We start from the raw sequence: 19,550 nt of genomic DNA, 5'->3' as shown, positions 1-19,550 counted from the left end.
ATAAGTATCAGTTAAAATATATCTACCCAAGATCATATGTATTTACTAGACTAGCCAGCATTAAGGCTCTTAGCTTTTACCTTAGTATCAGTAATATATACATAAACTCTAGCTAATTATTTAAAAAAAAATTCAAAATATAAGTAAGAGATAGGCGAAAGAAATTTATTTATTTTTGTCAACAATTAAGTTGATAAATATACACATTTAAAAATAAAGTAAAATACAAAAAATAAACAACGGAAAACAATTTAGACAAATTTATCTTTTTAAAAAATAAATTATCCAAAATTACAGAAAATTATTTATTTTAAAAATGCTATCTGTCAAAGGTGCAAGCTTACTCTTACTGTTAGCAATTTTTTTGACTCCTCAAATTACTCAGCAAGTTGAGCAAACGAAGGACAATTTTACGTCTTCTACAGGGACCCCCAATCCAATTCTGGAAGAAAAATTGGACGAAAATTCGGTTGATCGTAAGATTTTATACATTAAGAAAATGGATTTGTATAAAAAGGATGTTTCTTCGATTAGATTAGTTCTTTAGAGAAAATAAATTAGATTTGTAATAAAATTTATTATAATCGTATTGGTTTTCCCTCTACAATAGCCTCACATACCCCAACTAGACTTTTAAATTTTCTGGGGCTCAATGGGCCCTTATCCTAACATTTTTATAAATTAAATATTGACATTTGTAGTGACTCCAAAATTTTTTTTTATCTGACTCTAGTAATTCCCCTTCCCCCATATTAACGCCACCGTTTTTTGCCATAATTTTACAATTATTACACGTATATTTATAAAATTTCAGTCATTTTATTAATTATATATTGAAAATTTTAAAGTCATTCTAGACGATTCTCAGTGGAAAATTCTCCTTTTAACGGCTTCTAAGAAAATCGATTCTTGGTTTGATGAAATGAACACCTACGATAAGAATTTAGCAAGTTAAAACAATTTTTATTAAAAAAATTTTATAAAATAAAGTGTTGTTAAACGGCTTCGTTTTGAGACGATTTTTAAAAACAATAACTCAATATTTCATCCATACACAAGCCTGAAGATTAAGGTTTGGACATCTTATAAGGAAATCTCTAGACTTAGGCTATATTTTTCTGGCTAAAATATGGAGTTAACTGTTTTAAAAAATCGGTTCAAAACGAGCCCTTTAACAACACTAGAAATATTGATATATTTTTTAAAAATCAAAAATCTAATTCAACCTTAACGATTTCTTAATAAATAAATACTCTTATTATATTAAATAGTTTTAACGAAATTGTAAAAAAAATGTTGATTTCTGTCTTGGTAAGAGGAGAGGCCCTAAATCGGACCACTTTTCCCGGTTCTCAAGGCCCTGGTCCAAAATTTTCTCGGTCTCAGGCTAATCCATGCACCAACTCCTCTATATATATCATATTACAAATTCTTTAAAGTGACTAATTATAAAAATATTATAATATTAATGTTGTTTAATTTTCTCAATTTTTATCCTAACGCACATTTTTCTCACACCTTTTTTGGGCGCATCGCCTAATTCATTGGGGCAAGAAATTCCAGTCCAATGGATTATCTAGGAATGAGTTAAAGATTAATCAGCCAGGATCCCAATAATTTTAAGATAGAGAGCAGTCATATACGAAGGAATTTTTTTAAAATTTAGAAAAGCTTTGATTATAAATAGCTAGAGAACGCGAACGCCATCGGTTATGATTTATTATAACTCCCTCCTCTCCTTTTCAAATTTTTTAAAAAGACGTTAATATTATAACCATTCAATTTTTTTAAATTAGACAAAATAAAAATACAAAGTAACTTCTTATTATAAAAGGTAATAATTAGTGTTGTTAAACGGCTCGTTTTGAGCCGATATTTTAAATCGGCTAACTCAATACTTTAGCTAGAAGAAGATCTCCTAAACCTCAAAATTTCATTAATATATGTCCAGACCTTCGTGACTTCTATGAACAAAATCTTCAGGCTTACTCAATATATTTCTGGATAAAATATTGAGTTAGCGTTTTTAAAAATTGGCTCAAAACGAGCCGTTTAAACAACGCTAGTAATAATAACGATTTCGTAATTTATTATACAAAATATTTGATTGTGCAAACAATGATAAAAAAACAGAAAACAAAACTGAAGAAGGAAAATCTGCGGGGAAAGATGAACAGGGCAACAAGACCGTTACGGATGTGGAGGATGATTTGAGCCCGAACGATTTCAGGATTATATTATCCGGCAGGAATGACGAAGTGGACGAGATAGCGAAAAAGGCTTTTGTGGCACTGGAAATATCTTCCAGACTGGCCAAAGAGTAAATTTTTTTTTTTTAATTAAAAATAATTATTATTTATGAATTGGTGAACATTATTTTTTAGCTTATCAGTTTTCGCTTGAAAAACTTTATAAAAAGAAAAACACAAAATGAGATTTTATTATAAATTTTAAATTGCAAGAAATCAAACATACTATTCAGAATTGCTAAATGCGATATCATTGTTTTCACAATAATGTTTTTTTTAACCCCTTATTTGCACAGCAATGTTTATTAAAATGGGATTAAGACATAGCTCGACATAGGTGTCCCATTTTTGAAATTATATTTTAATTATTATAAAATTATTTCACTTAAATGATTATGAACCAAATTTGTTTCGCATTTTTATAGATGTAAAAATCTTGGGTTATTAAATGGACCTAAGGTCGATTTTTTAAAACCGGCCCGGTTAAGAGTATAGCCAAAATAATATAATCTAAACCTCGAGTAGGGAATAAAGGTCCAAACCTTTTTCTAACGTAAGCCAAATCTTAAGGCTTACAAATGACATATAATAATACCTAGATGAAAGCGTCGTTAGAATGCAGATCAGCTGTGCCCGCCATTTTGGTAACCCACATAGTAATTATTCTCATGGTTAAAAACTACCATTAAATTGATAACTTGCTTTTCCTTATTATCTCGATGATCAGACACTACTTTAAATAAAGTTTGCGTCAGACATAGGATTGGTCTCTCGTTTATAATTTTTAATAATGATACGGGTAACCCAAGATGACGTCCTCAGCTGTTTTCATTTGACGTACTCTTTTAATGAATGGGTATTATTATATGTCATTGAGGTTTACATGATATTATTTTGGCTAAAGTCTTAACTCGGGCCTTTTTAAAAAAATCCCAGAGTAGGATTAAAGGTTAGAAAGATGACCGTTAAGGTTAATGGGGAGACATGAAGCTTTAAATACAATTTACAATAATACGTAGGCTGACGATGCATTCGTTAAAAGTGTATATCTATGAAAACAGCTGGGGACGCCATTTTCATTACCCATATCACTATTTAAAAAAATTTTAACGAGAGTGCCAATTTATTTCCTATGTCTGACGCGAACTTTATTAAGGAATCGCCTGATCATCGAGATAATAAGCGAGCAAGTTCTCAATTTGATGGCAATGTTTAACATGAGACTAATTACTATATAGATTACCAAAATGGCGGGTCCAGCTGATTTGCATTCAGCGACGCTTTCAAATGCATTATTATAAATGCCTCTCCTCGCAATCATTTATTGAGAAGCGTTTTATAAATTTTAAAAAACTTGAACAATTATTTAAAAACAAAAAATAATTTTCAGGGATTTTATTTTTTTATAAAAAGCCAAAATTTGACAGGAAAATCCGTTTCATCTCAGCTGGGAAAAGTGAAATTGCCCGATGATTTCATAACCAAGTACTGCCCATTCAATGAATACGGAAGGGAAGCTAAGGGGAGGAATTACATCGACAAGAGCCACAAATATGCGCTGTATAGAAGTCCCGATGGTTCGTTTAACAATCCCTTCGACCCTTACAAAGGAAGGTCATCAATACCTTTCAAAAGGCTATTGCCTCCCGACTTTTCCGACGGTTTATATCGAATCGTTTTATTTATCTATTTTCATTCATTTTATTTATTCATTCCATTTTCTTTCCCATTTTTGATTATCCTGAGCATCAATTACATCCATCTAATTATTCTCATCTCTGTTCTTTCCGATTTGGTTTCCGCTTTCATTTCCCGTGTTTCGCCGCCATAAGCAACTCCTCACACAGCTTACGTCAATTTTCCGTTTTAACTTCGGAGAGACGTTTTAATTTGTTAGGATAGACGATATCTCTCTTAACTTCATCCATGCCTGCCTGACACTTGCAAAAACAAAACTATTTTAGTCATTTATTCCACACATTCGTTTATTCAATCGTATATTTATAATTAACGCTTCAAAAAAAAAGGCATACAACTCTTTAGGTTAGGTTCAGATGGATATCCCCTTCCCGACACTAGAACGGTCAGCCTATTGATTCACCATCTGCCAGACTCATTACTACCCAATAGACATTCGGAGTTTCCTTACTTGACTTTGCTCATGACACAATGGGGACAATTAACCATTCACGATCTAACGTTAACCCCGTTATCTAAAGGTATACATATTTACATATTTAACATTTAATAAGTCGTCCAAAATTGTAATCTTACCCCCCCCCCATTTACGCCTGCCAATCAAATAATCTCCAAAAAAATTAGATAATAAAGATAACCACTTCTTTATTTTTTTTTGCTTCACCGTTTGCGAGGATTTTATAAGTATTGTTAAGTTATAAATTAATCATTTCATTTATTCATTTAATTTAATTTAATTTAATTTTTTTTATTTTTATTTCATTTATTTTCTTATCTTCTTCTCCGTTTAATGGCGATTTTCAGGTTTAATTACAATCAATATGTTTTCCAGTTAATTAATTTTCGCCTATGATGTTTCCAATTTTATTTTATAAGCTATCTTTTCTATCGTTACATCCTCTTACCTAAATTCAATTACTTACTTTAAATAACCCCCGTTCTTCCCCAATCCTTCCCTACAACTAGTGTCTACATGACAGAAAATTTATTGAAGGCAAACCACCTATCCCTAACCTCCCCCCCTCCCTTCAGCCCCAATATTTCCCCATCCATTATGTTCTAACAACTTCGCTATATTGATTTTGAGAAAAATCTTATAATGATCCATGATTTATAACCTCGAGGGCCACGCGATTATATTGACGAGGAAAAACAAATAATCTTTACATGGTGTCAATCATTGGTTGGCGATAAATTCTTAGGTTGGTGATAATCAACTAGTTGTGACTAACCGTATTTCCAAATATTGGCCACACGCGAAGTTATATAACGTCAAACTGTATACTAAAATCTTATCTGTGAATGAATGAGAAATATTAACATATTTAAAAAATCTTTATGTTTAATCTACAAATATTGCTTATATTTGCTTTACCCTATTTCCCCTGTAGATCTCTATACCCTGCCCCTTCAAAGAAATTAGAGGAAATCGCTCTTAAACTAACCCCCCTTCTTCTAGATGTTGCCTTCAACCCTATTACATACCTATCATTACTCTTCATCGTACATTAAAATTATTTCATTTTTCTTAGTTCCCGGCAGCAAATGCTGCGTTCCCTACAACGCGGATAATCCTAGTTGCGCTATCATTCCACTGAAACCGGATGATCCTTTTTTTTCTAGATACGGCAAGGATTGCATGGAATTCACCCGTTCCAGTCCCTCCTTCCGAAGGGACTGCACTTTAGGTTAGTATATCATGATACGATAAGAATAATTAGATGTGAGAGATAACCATTCCCTAGAGGAAAGTCTCTTTTAGGTCTAAAAATCGGCTATAAATTAGCGGTATCCTACCCTAACCGGGTACCCGGATCGAGCCAAGCCCTATTTTATTTTTTTGATAAACCCGAACCGTGCCGTGCAAATATTACCTTCCGGAGGTCTCTGACATATACTGTATGGTAAAATTGAAATAATTTTAAAATTTTAACTCCTATTTTTTATAAAGAGAAAGAAAGTAATTTTTGATTTCTTATTTCAAACAACAATTTGCGAGCTTACAACTTTCTCAATTTTATGAAGAGAACATTGCATGGAAGATCTGAGTCGGGGTTTTAAAATATCTAAATACTTTAATTTTTATGACTAAATTCTTTTATTTTTATAGTATATGTATGTATTTCTGTGATTCTTTTTACCATGTGTTTCAAAAATTCCATAATTTCCTTTTTGTAATCATTAATGTTCAAATATTTTTTTTAAAAAATAAAATTCGATTTTTAAACTTTAAAAAAAAAATATATATATTATGGTCTTAATAAAGGATTAAATAAGTTTGGGGAAAACCAATAAATTAGTGATCTGCACCGGGCCTAATTTTTCAAGCTCAGCCCTGCCCGATTTAAAAAGATTTGCCGGCCCGGCCAGGCCCAAATTTATTTAAATATAGAAATCAATTTTTATAATTACTCAAAATAAAAGACATATGTTGTATGTCGTTTAGTTTCAATAAATAAAATCCAAATATTTTTATTTTACATAAAAAATTCAATTATAAAATTGATAAATTTAGATATATTTAAAAAAAAAATTTAAAACCGACCCGACTCGGCCCAAATTTTTTTTAAATATTAGGCCCGGCCCGGCCCATACCCGATTACTTTAAATAGAATTAGGCTCGAGTCCGGCCCGGCGATGTGCCTAACTTTGCAGATCTCTACAATAAATTAAATTTTAAATTCCTATTTTTTAAGGCCTTTTAACAAAATGTAAGGGGGAAAACATACTTTCAACTTTTTAATCTCGTGGACAATAATTGCCCCGGTGGTATATTCCTCATCTCTCAACTATCGGGAGTGATCCTCGATTGGGACCACTTATGCAACAGCCGTTCCTCGGGATGTTACAGAAACTAATAGAAAAAAAATTATTAACCTTTTTCTTTTCAAATCATGATTTTATACTAACACATCACTATGGGTAATCTTGGGGAGGAGGGGGGACTATAAGATGTGTAGAAATATATCTGCTACTACCTTCTATATATAGGGTGCAAAGTATGTTAGATGATTTTTTTTTTTACAAATATAATATTTATTTAATTTTTGGGGGGTCAATACATAATTAAAATTGTATTTATATAATGTTGTCGTCGTTTTTTTTAAACTAAAATATAGGTCCTAAGGAAACATTAAATCAAGTAACATCCTACCTTGATGCTTCGATTCTCTACGGTTCAAGTGTCCGGGAAGAAAACTTGTTAAGAGCTTATGAATATGGTTTGTTTTTAATTTTTAATTAAATACAAAACCTTAAAAAAAATGTTTATTATTAGTGATATTTAATTTTTTTTAATTACATTATTATTACCCTAACAATCTTGAGCAGAGTAGGACACCCTAGAGAAATTTAACAATTATGAAGTGCATATAATACTTGTTTTAAATAGTTTCTAAGAATTTTTAGTCGATTCATCTCTCAGAGGAAGTTTAGAATATAGAAATTAGTAACTCATTAGCTACCCAATTTCTCGCTCTTAATATTTATTTAAGGCAAATTGGTGCTTTTGTTAATGTACCTTGGACACACCCAATTAATGATATAATTAGTTCCCATTTTCGGGGAGAAAACTTGTAATTCATTGAGAAACGGGGTTACTAAGAAAAAAAACTATCAAATAACCTCCAATATTCCCTTGCAATCATTGTTTTTTTTTAGAAAGTAACATGGCCAGATTGGCCCCCTTATCCCGAAAATATTTTTTTTACTCCCAGAATTATACACCATAAAGGATGCCCTTAATGACATATTGCCCCAGCCCTCCTTGCCCACCCTTTATATTGACAGCGGTTCGTTCTGAGTTCAAGTGGGGATTAGAATTGAATGAAATATAATTTCTTCTGCAGATTGTGATCGCAAATGAATCGTCGAAGAAATAAAAAGGACTTTGCCGTAGTTATCACGTGAGCTTATTTTAAGCCACATAAAACCGGCTATGAATGGCTGAATGCAATTATTCCTAGTTTTTAATAATAATCAGCTGTTCAGATCATAATTCCTATTCTATAGTATATATATAAGTAAAACAACACCTGTAAACCCACTATTTATAACAGTCCAAATACTCTTCAACCTAAACAACTAAACTTTCAATTTTATTCCATATTGACAACAACCACAAACTCCGAGACATTAATGGGTAAGGAGAACATTTTAAAATGAATAAATGGAAATGGAGAAGAGAAGAGAACAGGGATTCACGATTTTTAAATCCGAAGAAATATCTATTTTTCTTAGACAAATCCATTGCAATCACCATTTGCCGAGAAAATCATATTTCAATTCGGTTCTCACGTGACTAGTGTTTTTTAATGGGTAGATTTGAACCGATTTTTTAAAAAACTGCTGACTCAATATTTTTTTTATCCAAAAGTATATCGCGCCGCATGCCCTGAAGAATAAAGATCATAGATGGCCACAAGACGGCTGGAAAGTAAAACTGAGAGCGGATATTAAAGGCATTGGCCAAGTCGTCAATCTTTATTGAGATTTCATTTGATGGATTATTTTCTGAAATAAAATAGGAGTTATCCTCACGATTACCATCCACTGCTACCCCATAAAGTTGAAAAGGACTCAATACAAGTTTATTAGCGAAATCTCGAGGCATAGCCATATTTTTATGGCTAGAATATTGAGTTCACTCGACTAACTCTCGCATGAAACGCTTCAAAAATATAAAATTGTACAGATTAAAATCATTTACTGGTGCTATTTTTAATTATTTATTTTTTTAAAAAATTATTGGAGCATGCGTAGATTACTTATCCCTTCAGGTGTTAAACGGCTCGATTTGAGCCGATTTCTAAAAGCGGCTGACATCTATTAGCGAAATTTCGAGGGTTATGTCATATTTTTCTGGCTGACATATTGAGTTGGCCGTTTTTAAAAATCGGCTCATATCGATTCAACACTATAACCCATAAAGCAAAAAAAAAAAGAGAATCATCTGGTCATATTGAATCCAATAATATTATCAGCTTCAGAAGAAATGATCGCAAGCCATTATGATACATCTCCAAGAACACTTTAAATAGTTTTTTTTTAGATCACTGGTAACAGCTTTGATTTCGAATATTGATAGGTACAAATTTTTGCAGCTTATATATATATATATCGATATTTTGATATGAATTTTCAAAAGAAAATTTAGAAAAATTCTTGGGGAAATTTGTCCAATATTTCTAAAAGCAAAAGATATATACTAAAACTTGCTTAAGATCAATATAAATACAATTTTAAAATTTTACAATAGTCGTAAGATTTAATAATCCATGAATAAACTATTTCTCAAATAATAATCATATTTATTATTTATTATTATTAATAAATTAATTCCGACCAATCAACAATACGCAATATTGTTGATTGACGTGCTATTATTATGCAAGGCTACGACAGGATCCTTTTATAATTTTGACTTTATTTTGATTGTCTTGCAGACATGTTTAGCCATATTTCCGGTCCGCGTTGCTTTAACGAAGTTAAGTCGGCTAAAAAAATATGGAGCATATAAATCCAAAAATTATTATTTTTTATTTTTTTTAAAAAAATTTTGAAAAATAAGACATAATGGCGATTATTTAATATAAATTTATATTAAGTTTAAAAGTTCATGGATAAATTATCTGACTTCCATAAGGCAGGTATTCCAAACATGTCGGCATACATTTCCGGTAAAATCAGATTTTTAAAATTTTTAAAAACGCGCTCAAATGATGATTGAAAGTTGGAAAAATAGCACATTGCTAGCTTCTCTTCTCTTCTCATTTCATCTCTTCTCTTCTCTTCAATTTTCACCAATACCCTATTTGTGAGAATTCTTTTTCGATCGATAAAAAAAATAAAATCTCATCATGTGTTTATTTTTTTTTTAAATAACAGCCTAACATCAATATTTTGTCTAGAAAAAAATAATTACGCAAGCCTGACAAATTATCGCTCATAGATGGCACCAAAGCTTTGGAACATCTATTAGGGAAATCTCGAGGCTTATACAATAGTTATCTGGTTAAAATATTGAGTCAGCTGTTTCAATACTATGAGGTTTATTCTAATGGCGGATCCATTTATAACCGTTTGTTGATATCGAATAATAGTTAATTTATATTAATTTTATCTGTTATTTTTTTTAAAAAAAATGAAATGATTTTAGGCGAATTAATTGTTCGCGACAAAGTCTTCTTCAACGATATCCTGGATTTTCTGCCATTGCATCCGAATGGGACTCAGAAAGGTTGTGTCGGTGAATGGTGTTATATGGCAGGTTATTTTTATTTTATTTTTTACCCAGAAAGAAATGGGCTGTAAAATGATAGAATTCTCTTATCTTTTTTTTTGAAACTCAGATCTATATATTTATTTGTTTTACTTTACAAAATTCGAGCTTAGAGGAATTTTTACCGGGCCGGGCTTATTTGCCTTTGGGGTATAACTCACTCTACCCCTGAAGAACAATTTTAAAAGTGTCCGTAGAGTTTCCGCGTTCGAAACGCGTAAGTGGTAGAAGAAGAAGAATGGCAGCCAAAAATACGGTTTTCCAAAAAAAAATTCGCAATTTCAAGCTGTCGCGCATATGTTTTTTTTACCGTCTACTAACTAGTTTGGAAATTAATTATTTAGTGACGGGTGTGAATTTATTTTTTATTATTAAATCTATAATTTATCAAACGTTGAAACTTTCAGAAGCTAGAACTTCTCAGTATTTATATATATATAAGATTTATTTCTAAAAAACTAAAATAATATAAGGTGATGTGAGATGCAACGAAAACCCGGGATTGACAGCTCTACACGTTATATGGCTAAGGGAACATAATAGGTTGGCTAGAGGACTGGCCAGTCTGAACCCGCATTGGAACGATGAAAGAATATTCCAAGTTGCTTCCTTTTAATATGATTTGAGAATTGTTTAATGTATAAGTTTGTTTTTGGAAAAAAATTAATATAAAAACGAAATAAAACAATTTTATAAATTATCTAATTTGAGCGAGAAATGTATATTTTTTTTCCTCTTCGAATAAAATTGATTTCACCCTGTCACATATGTTAAGCCTAAACAAAACAAAAAATTGATTAGCTTTCACATCTAAATAAGTATAATATTCTCATCTGTGTTTAAACCAGTGACATATAATAATACCTAGACTGACGATGCATTCATAATAATGCATTCAAAAGCGTATTTGAATGCAAATCAGCTGGACCCGCCATTTTTGTAACCCATATGTTAATTATTCTCGTGTTAAAAACTACTATTAATTGATAACTTGCTTCCTTAATATCATCGATGATCGGGCAATTCTTTAATAAAGTTTGCGTCAAGACATAAAAAATAAATTGGCCTCTCGTTTAAAAATTTTAATTAACGATATGGGTAACCCAAAATGGCGTCCCCAGCTGTTTTTTCATTTGATGTACACTTTTAATGAATGGCATCGTCAGTCTAGGTATTATTACTATGTTATTGGTTTAAAAAACCCAGTAAATTTTTAAAAATAACATATTTTAAAAAAAACTTATGTAAGGAAACCAAGAGAATCGTTGTAGCTCAATACCAGCACATTAACTATTTCGAATACTTGCCCATAGTTTTGGGTAAAAAAATAATCAAGCTGTACCCCGACTTAAAAGTTAGCCCAATCGCCGAATACTATTATGGGTATATTTTCTTTTTTTCTTTTCTTTTCTTTTCTCTTCTTTTCTTTTCTTTTCTTTTCTTTTCTATTCTTTTTTCTTCTTTTCTTTTCTTTTCTCTTCTCTTCTTTTCTTTTCTTTTTATGAGGTATTCGGGGAGGAAAATATTATAATTTTTTCATTTTACGTTTGCTGGTCTAAAAACATTTCTGATATTTAAAAAAAACATAACAATTTTTTTTGACCCTTTTAAACGCGACGAGTGAAAATGGTGCCTTTTCCTCGTTTGCCTTACAACTAATCATTTAGGGCGAACCTTGGATATCTCCGTAAGGTCTCTTCATGTTTGTTTTTTTGGATTTTCGCATTTGAAGGCTTAAAGATTTATAGAAAAAGTCAAGAATATACTCTAACAGAGCCCTAGTTGTTTCAGTCTGATTTTTAAAGTTAACTTCCTCGTTTGCCTTACAACTAATCATTTAGGCGAACCTTGGATATCTCCGTAAGGTCTCTTCATGTTTGTTTTTTTGGATTTTCGCATTTGAAGGCTTAAAGATTTATAGAAAAAGTCGAGAATATACTCTAACAGAGCCCTAGTTGTTTCAGTCTGATTTTTAAAGTTAACTTCCTCGTTTGCCTTACAACTAATCATTTAGGCGAACCTTGGATATCTCCGTAAGGTCTCTTCATGTTTGTTTTTTTGGATTCTCGCATTTGAAGGCTTAAAGATTTATAGAAAATGTCGAGAATATACTATAACAGAGCCCTAGTTGTTTCAGTCTGATTTTTAAAGTTAACAGGTTAACAGATGACCTTGAAACTCCCTCCCCTTTCTCAATTCAATCATTTTGAAGACCCTCTTCTGCCAAAGATAGATGCTGACATGCTGCCTATGAAAGAATCCCCCTCCCTTCTGAGACTTTTGTGGCAACATTGATTTCTATCCCCTCTGTGTTAGAGGACCCATGACATTTTTTTTGCACTTTTATTTTAAAAAATTTAGGTATAATATCTAGAAAAAACTCTGTATCCGGTTAATGTTAAATATCGCATGATGCAATATTTAACCGACCAATATTTGATACGATCGAGATAACCAATGTTTATCTATAATACTTAAATTAAAAACTAAGAATGTTTGGGACCTAGTCGGGATGAGCGCGTATATCTTAATCCAGTAGTTTTGGGTTCTAATCTAGCTAGACCATGTTTTTTTCTGAAGCCAACTAGGTGGCCCCTTTCTATGTGCCATGACGCGATTTCGTTAATATATATATTTTTTTAAATGGTCATTGTTTAGCATCGGCAAGATTGTTGGCCTGCGATATCTAACCTTAGCCTCAAAATCCTTATATAAAAGAAGAAGAAAAAACAATTTTTTAAAATAATTTTAACAAAATTTTTTTTTAAAAGATATTCACCAGAATTAGATCCCGGGACGAGTCAAGCCTTTTCTACTTCCGCTTTCCGATTCGGGCACAGCATGGTAGCCGATAAGCTCATTTACGTCGAAACAACTCCTCAATTTACGTAAATGTTAATTTATTATCTATGCAAGAAAAAGGTGATATTCATGATTATAATATCACATCCGCTTTCAGCCATTTTGTCTATTTTAGAAAAAATGGCTGTACTTATTTTTTGGGGTGGAAAGTATTTTTTTTTTAAAAATATCACTTTCAATTAAACTTGCATATAAGGGCTTATCCGAATTTTATTTTTGACGGGCATCACTCGCCTTCATTATTAAAAAGTTTCAATAAACCAATCATATTGAATTAGAAAAACAATATAACTTAGACTATGAATCCATGTTTTTTTCTTAAGTTTTGTTATATACCATAACTTTTCTGAAAACAGCAAAAAAAAAGGATAGTGGGGGGGGGGGGGGTGGGGGGTGGAAGAGGTTGAACTTTCAATTTTGCTAACCCTACATTTTAGCCAGAAAAATATTACTCAAGTCTGAAAACTTTGCTCCCATGAATGGCAGAAAGGTTCGGACATCTATTAACAAAATCTTGAGGCCGTAATAATAATTTGGCTAGAATCCTATTTTTAAAATTGACTAATTTAAGTCGTTTAACGAAATTCCTAAAAATGTTGGAGGGGAAAGAGTGGCCATAGAAACTTAATAATAATAAGGAAACGATACGTTGATTTTGAACCGAATTTCATGATTCTTTAGCCATTATACCTTATAATTATACTCCAGTAATTAAAGCGTTTTTTTAGCACATAAATTGAAACTTTTAAATGTTTCCTATTTAAGACAAGCCGCGTCAGTTACTGACATATTCTTAGCTGGTTAGCTCGCTTTTTAAAAAAAAAATATTGATAATTTTTTTTATATCAGAAATATCTTACAGTAAGTGTATTTAAGGTATGTATCATTGAATTTGTTTTAAAAATTATGTAATTTTAAATATACATATTTTTATGAATCAAAGCCGAGAGACGGTGACCTATTTAAGAGAGGGGTACTTTAGACCCTCGCTAATATCGGGCCATAGTTATCCATCCTTACCCGATAACATCCTCCAGGGTCTCTTATACCAAAAATCTTACATAATGGACAATTATGCTTCCCCTGAAGTATATCAATTATTAATATATATTATTTTTTTCAACTGTTTTAACTGTTCTGTGCCGAACCTGAGCCGGGTAGGTTTACCAAACTCAGAACCGGGTACGATGGACCGAATCCGAATTCCGAGGTGTAAATTTGTTGGATCCGATAATATTCCGGTTTATCAACCCGGATCTGATTTCTTTTCCTTTTCTCATTGTTTTTTTTTTAAAAAATAATTTAGGTTTTAGTTTACGACTTAAGCTTTGTTTGCTCCTATTTATGATTTTACAGTTTTTCAAATTTTTATATTTATTTTTGCAATTGTAAATATTTTGATGTAATTTTAAAAATACCTTTTTTTAAAAAAACCTTTATTTCTCTGCAAATATCAACAATTATTGTAATTTCCTAGTATTTTCAATTTATTCCGGAACTTGGATAAAACTCTAACCTAATTTGTCTCTGGGTCGAACACCCTATTTTATTTTAACCTGACCCCCGCAGCGAACCCGCTAAAATTTTTGTCTATGTTCAGAATTCTTGTTTGGCATACCCTTTTATTTTTATTTTATACTCCTTCTCCTTCTCTCCTTTTTCATCTTTTAACACCCCCGCCCCCATTCTTTCACCGATATAAATTATCTTATATGGCCGCCATCAACACGATTAGTTAGTGGACCATCTCTACCAAACCAAGCCCAGTGTTCCGGGTTTGGACCTGATTGCTCTCGATATTCAAAGAGGAAGGGATCACGGTCTCCCGGCCTACAACAATTGGAGAGTCTGGTGTGGACTGAAGCCCTTCACAACTTTTGACGAATTGGCGGAAGTTATGCCTATCGATTTGGTCGATAAATTCAGAAGTCTTTATACGTGAGTTTTTATAATTTAAAGGCCTAATTGACACATAAAACTTATCACCTAGACTGTTGTCGATTCGTTCATTAAAATGTTACAAATGAGCTAGGGACACGCCATTTTTACTTGGAAACCAGGATAATGGGTCCCCCAGCTGATTTATATATAATATGATCATTTAAATGAATGAATGGCCAGACCAGATAAGATTATATGTCATTGATGATAATGCTTATTTTTTTGAAAAATTTCGAATCATAAATTTTTTTTGTAAATTTTAAAGAAATCTTGTTAAAATTTTTTTAAAATTTTTTTTTCGACTAAGAAAAGGCTAGTATAAATTTTCCTTAAAAAAATTTCAAGTTGTGATTGGTTGTTTAAAAAAAAAGTTCAACCAATCGAAAAATAAAATTATTTTTTAAAAAATATTTTTCTAAAAGATCCGTAGACGATATCGATCTAGTTTCTGCGGGGATGTCTGAGTACTGGATATATGATAGCATAGTAGGACCCACTTATGCTTGCATCATAACCGAGCAAATGATAAGACTCAGAAAGGGGGATCGATTTTGGTACGAAAATGGTCCTGGATCCCTGTTTACCAATCCTTTTACATTGGGTCATTATATAAATATATTAATTTAATTATGGTCCACTATACCCCGGTCTCTTGTATAAACAGCGGGATTTTCTCTTTTTTTCCCCGTGTCTCGTGAATAGATATAAATATGTAGGGCACGATAGAATTAATAAAATAATACAAAATTCATAATTCAAAACAGATGTTCCATCACATCTCGGACCACGAGATACTTCTGTTATTTATTAATAATTAGCGGTCTGATGGGCATACAATAATCACCTGAGATATAGGGAAACAGTGTTGGGACTTCGCGGGTAAAGAAATTTTTGCACCCCACCCCCTTCGAATAATAACTACGATCCATTAGATATAGCGGAGAAAAGGAAAATCTCAAGGAATATTCCCATCTAGCCGACTTTTGTTTAACCCCCCTCCCTAGCCCACTTAATGTTTAAAAAAAATTATTTTAATGGCGGTTTGGGCTCTTTATTTATTTATTTAAATGTATTTTTTAATTAAAACATAAATACAATATGCAATGTTATGAAATAAAACTATTATTTTTTAATTAAATTGAAGTCCTGTTCTGCTCATTTCACCCTAAAAAATATCAAAAATTCACCCCCCCCCCCCTACCATGCCCGCCCATTACTTTGAAAATTTTTTTAACCCGCCTCTCATCCGCCCAACGTTAAAAATATTTTAAAAAACCCTACCCATCCCCATTCAAAGTATGGGCAGGCGTGGCGCTCAATGCAGACATCTAAACTAAGCCAAAAGAGCCATGAAGACAACAATCTCAAGGGCCCTGATTAAACAAAAAAAATATAATCGGCTTTGAGATATTACCTTACAATTTTTAAATTATTTAAAGATTCATGGCGGTCGCCAGAGGGGAGGATAACTATTTTTAGCAATTTTTTTTTTCTAAATATGTTATCATATATGAAATTCACTTTTTTCTTTTCTTTCTGATTGTTAAGAAAGGATTAAATATATATATATATTCAAAAAAAAAACATCTCGTATTCATTATCCCATATGATAATTGGTTTTAAGTGTTGTTAACGGCTCAATTTGAGCCTATTTTATAAAAAAACGGCTGAAGCCGCATTCAAAGTGGGATCCGATCCGGCACGATTTAACAGCTGATTCTTTTTTTTTAAATCTGTTTATGAGATCAATTTTTTTAAAATAACAATAATTTTTAATTCTATACATGATAATAACCTAAGAAATATTGGTTTAAATAGAGAAAAATTGATTCTCATCAACCGATTTAAAAATCGATCAGCTGTTAACGTGTCGGATCGAATCATACTTTGAATGCGGCATTTCCGAAAGCGTCGAGATTTCGCCAATAGATGTTCGATCCTATGTGCCATCTATGAGCAAAATCATAAGGCTTCCATGTTTAACAACGCCACTCGGTTTCTTCGTACATATTGAAAGCAGTCTAATCTTATATAAATTAATTTTTATCGGAGAGCTTAAAAATTATTTCCCCGAAAATAAATGATATATATTTATAATAAAAGGAAATAATTTCCTTGTAATTTCTTATCTATAGTAAAAAAAAAAAAAAATAATAATAATAATTCCTCAAAGCCTGCTTATAAATATCTATTAATATAAAACATCTTTAACTGTTATTTTTTAACGCAGATCAATTGAACGAGATCAAAAAGACTTGGTTTTCCCACATATTATGCCGCAACGCGCCCCTGATAAAGGATATACAACTCAACGCGTTCTTTGATTCTAAATATATGGAGTATGTTTAAATCTTTTTGACTAAAGGCATTTTTGTAAAAGGTGGAAAATGACAAATTTTGAAAAAGATATATCTACCTATCATATTCAGAGTTGTTAAAAGATATTTTTTAAATGGATCTAGTTACACCGATACAGATACATCGTTTAAAAGTTATCGATACTTGTATCTAGATACTTAAACAACTATGCTAATATTACATGAATCCCCCGCATGCTTTTTGAGTGCCAAATTTTAATAAACGTGTCCCTTTGAGGGGGTTTAATAAGCAAGGGTTTCAAGTTTTTAGATTAACAAATCGTGTCAATTTAATTAGATAAAGGCTATATTTACCAATTTTATCCCGGTGGAATAATTTGTTTCTTTTAAGTAAAAAAAATATATATCAAGCAATTTTTGTTGAACTTTATTTTTTTTTTAAAAATGATTGTATTTTCGTGTTTTCTTTAAATAATATTTTTTTTATTAATAACGTGAGCGATGGAATGAATATAATATAAGTGAACAGAGGGATTGGCGCTATCTAGAAATCATTACAGCCCCAACCTATAAATTAGCCTAATTCTAAGCAAATATTTTTAAGCCAGCTCAAACGTATTCCTGGCCGGGAGATTACCTCTATAAGCAATAGTAATTATTTGTAATTTTGTTAATTATTTTCTTTATAAAAAAAATATATATTCAGTAATCGATTGAGACCCTGTTATTCCTACCCTGACATCGATCTATCATTCTGGAAAGAGATCCTTTAATCATCATATTATTTTTTTTATGAAATATAAATTTTTAATATGCAAATAACGTTATTTTCCTCTTTTTTTAAAAAAAAATATTTTAACCCTTACAATATTAATAATTAGATTTTTATAGATTTAAAAAAATGAAAATATTTTAACCATTGAATTTTTTTATTTACAATATTAATATAATAATTAGTTTTAATAGATTTTATTTTTTAAAAAAATAAAGATATTTTAACCATTTTTTATTTTTAAGATACAATTTGCTCTATATACAAAATAATACATTTTTAAATTTCATGTATATAATATATTTATATAACCCTACTAAGATTTAAAATAAAACTCTTAACAAACTTTTATTTTAAAATTTGATAACAGGCATGATAGATTGCCACGTATCTTCTTTTTAAAACGCTCTCGGAAAACTGATTAAATCGGAAATACATTCCAGAATAATTCTTAATAGATTTTTAAGAAATTTGTAACTTCGTTCTAAACATAAACTTTAGTTAAACAATTTAAGTTATTGCGAGAATCTGTTGAATGATAATAATTTAATAATATTTCTTACACATTTCGGTGCTCTAGAAAAAATCTATATTTTTTTTTCTATAAATGACATAGAACTACATAATATTAAACAGCGATAAATAGTAATAGTATATAACAACATCAGAATTAGAGTACTAAAAGGTCAGAGATAGTTGCACTTTCCAAGCTTATACAATTTTTTTTTTAAAAAAACATTTTGCTTATTATCTGAGCTTTAAGAAGTCGAGTAAATATTTAGACTGAGGTTCAGCCTGAAAAATAATATGTTTCCTTCCTATTCCTTTTTATTTTGACTGATTTAATATCGCTGTCAACATAGAATAAACTAAAATAAGAAAGTTTTTTAAAAAAAATTAGATGGTATATATCTTATTTTGTAATAAATAATTATCAAAGTTATTGTTTAATACCTAATATTAACGGTAACAAGAAAAATATATTATTAACATGATTTTGTCCCATCGGCCAGGTCTAAATCTTAAAAAATAAGATTGGCATTAGAGGGCACAGATGGGTTCTGATCAATAGAAATCAATTTTTCATGTCTCTACGTTGTGATTAGCAAGTATAGTCAAAGCCTGGTGAGGGTTAGAATGGGATTAGAAAAAATAGGGTTAATGGGATATTGGGGTTCGTTCGACAGACTAATGTGAGATGGAATAACTTTACATTATTTTAAAATTAATTTACACCATAATATCCAACGTTTATTGGTGTTGAATGGTTAAAACGCAACTTATGATAAAAAAAATTTAATGTTTCGACATTCATCACCTGGAAAAGAATCTAAATTATCATTTAAAAAAAATTTTCGTTAACACTACACCAAAAAAAAATTTCATCAACAGAATATAAGAAAAGTGAATGAATTACTTAACCCTTCATT

General features: G+C 31.0%; 1 protein-coding gene across 1 annotated transcript; it reads left to right on the top strand.

The window, feature by feature from the left end:
* Positions 1-316: 316 nt before the first annotated feature.
* On the top strand, positions 317-18,173 carry LOC135927081 (peroxidase-like). Its single transcript, XM_065463018.1, has 16 exons — positions 317-476; positions 849-950; positions 2,134-2,320; positions 3,663-3,910; positions 4,277-4,468; positions 5,480-5,635; positions 7,067-7,168; positions 10,105-10,215; positions 10,701-10,828; positions 11,477-11,610; positions 12,999-13,115; positions 14,033-14,177; positions 14,825-15,027; positions 15,453-15,631; positions 17,261-17,369; positions 18,055-18,173. The coding sequence occupies exons 1-16, from the start codon at positions 317-319 to the stop codon at positions 18,119-18,121; spliced, it is 2,340 nt and encodes a 779-aa protein (XP_065319090.1). The 3' UTR covers positions 18,122-18,173.
* Positions 18,174-19,550: the final 1,377 nt, after the last annotated feature.

Source organism: Gordionus sp. m RMFG-2023, chromosome 3 (assembly GCF_954871325.1).
Source record: "Gordionus sp. m RMFG-2023 chromosome 3, tfGorSpeb1-WG-v2, whole genome shotgun sequence".
Classification (NCBI taxonomy): Eukaryota; Metazoa; Nematomorpha; class Gordioida; order Chordodea; family Parachordodidae; genus Gordionus; species Gordionus sp. m RMFG-2023.
This window is presented reverse-complemented; position numbering and strand designations above follow the sequence as displayed.

What these genes read in the sequence shown, in the direction of transcription:
- LOC135927081 (XM_065463018.1), top strand. Translation starts at nt 317, where the DNA reads ATGCTATCTGTCAAAGGTGCAAGCTTACTCTTACTGTTAGCAATTTTT. An exon ending in TACCAATCCTTTTACATTGG is followed by an intron (nt 15,632 to 17,260) that starts GTCATTATATAA and finishes TTTTTAACGCAG; the next exon opens with ATCAATTGAACGAGATCAAA. An exon ending in TTTGATTCTAAATATATGGA is followed by an intron (nt 17,370 to 18,054) that starts GTATGTTTAAAT and finishes ATATATATTCAG; the next exon opens with TAATCGATTGAGACCCTGTT.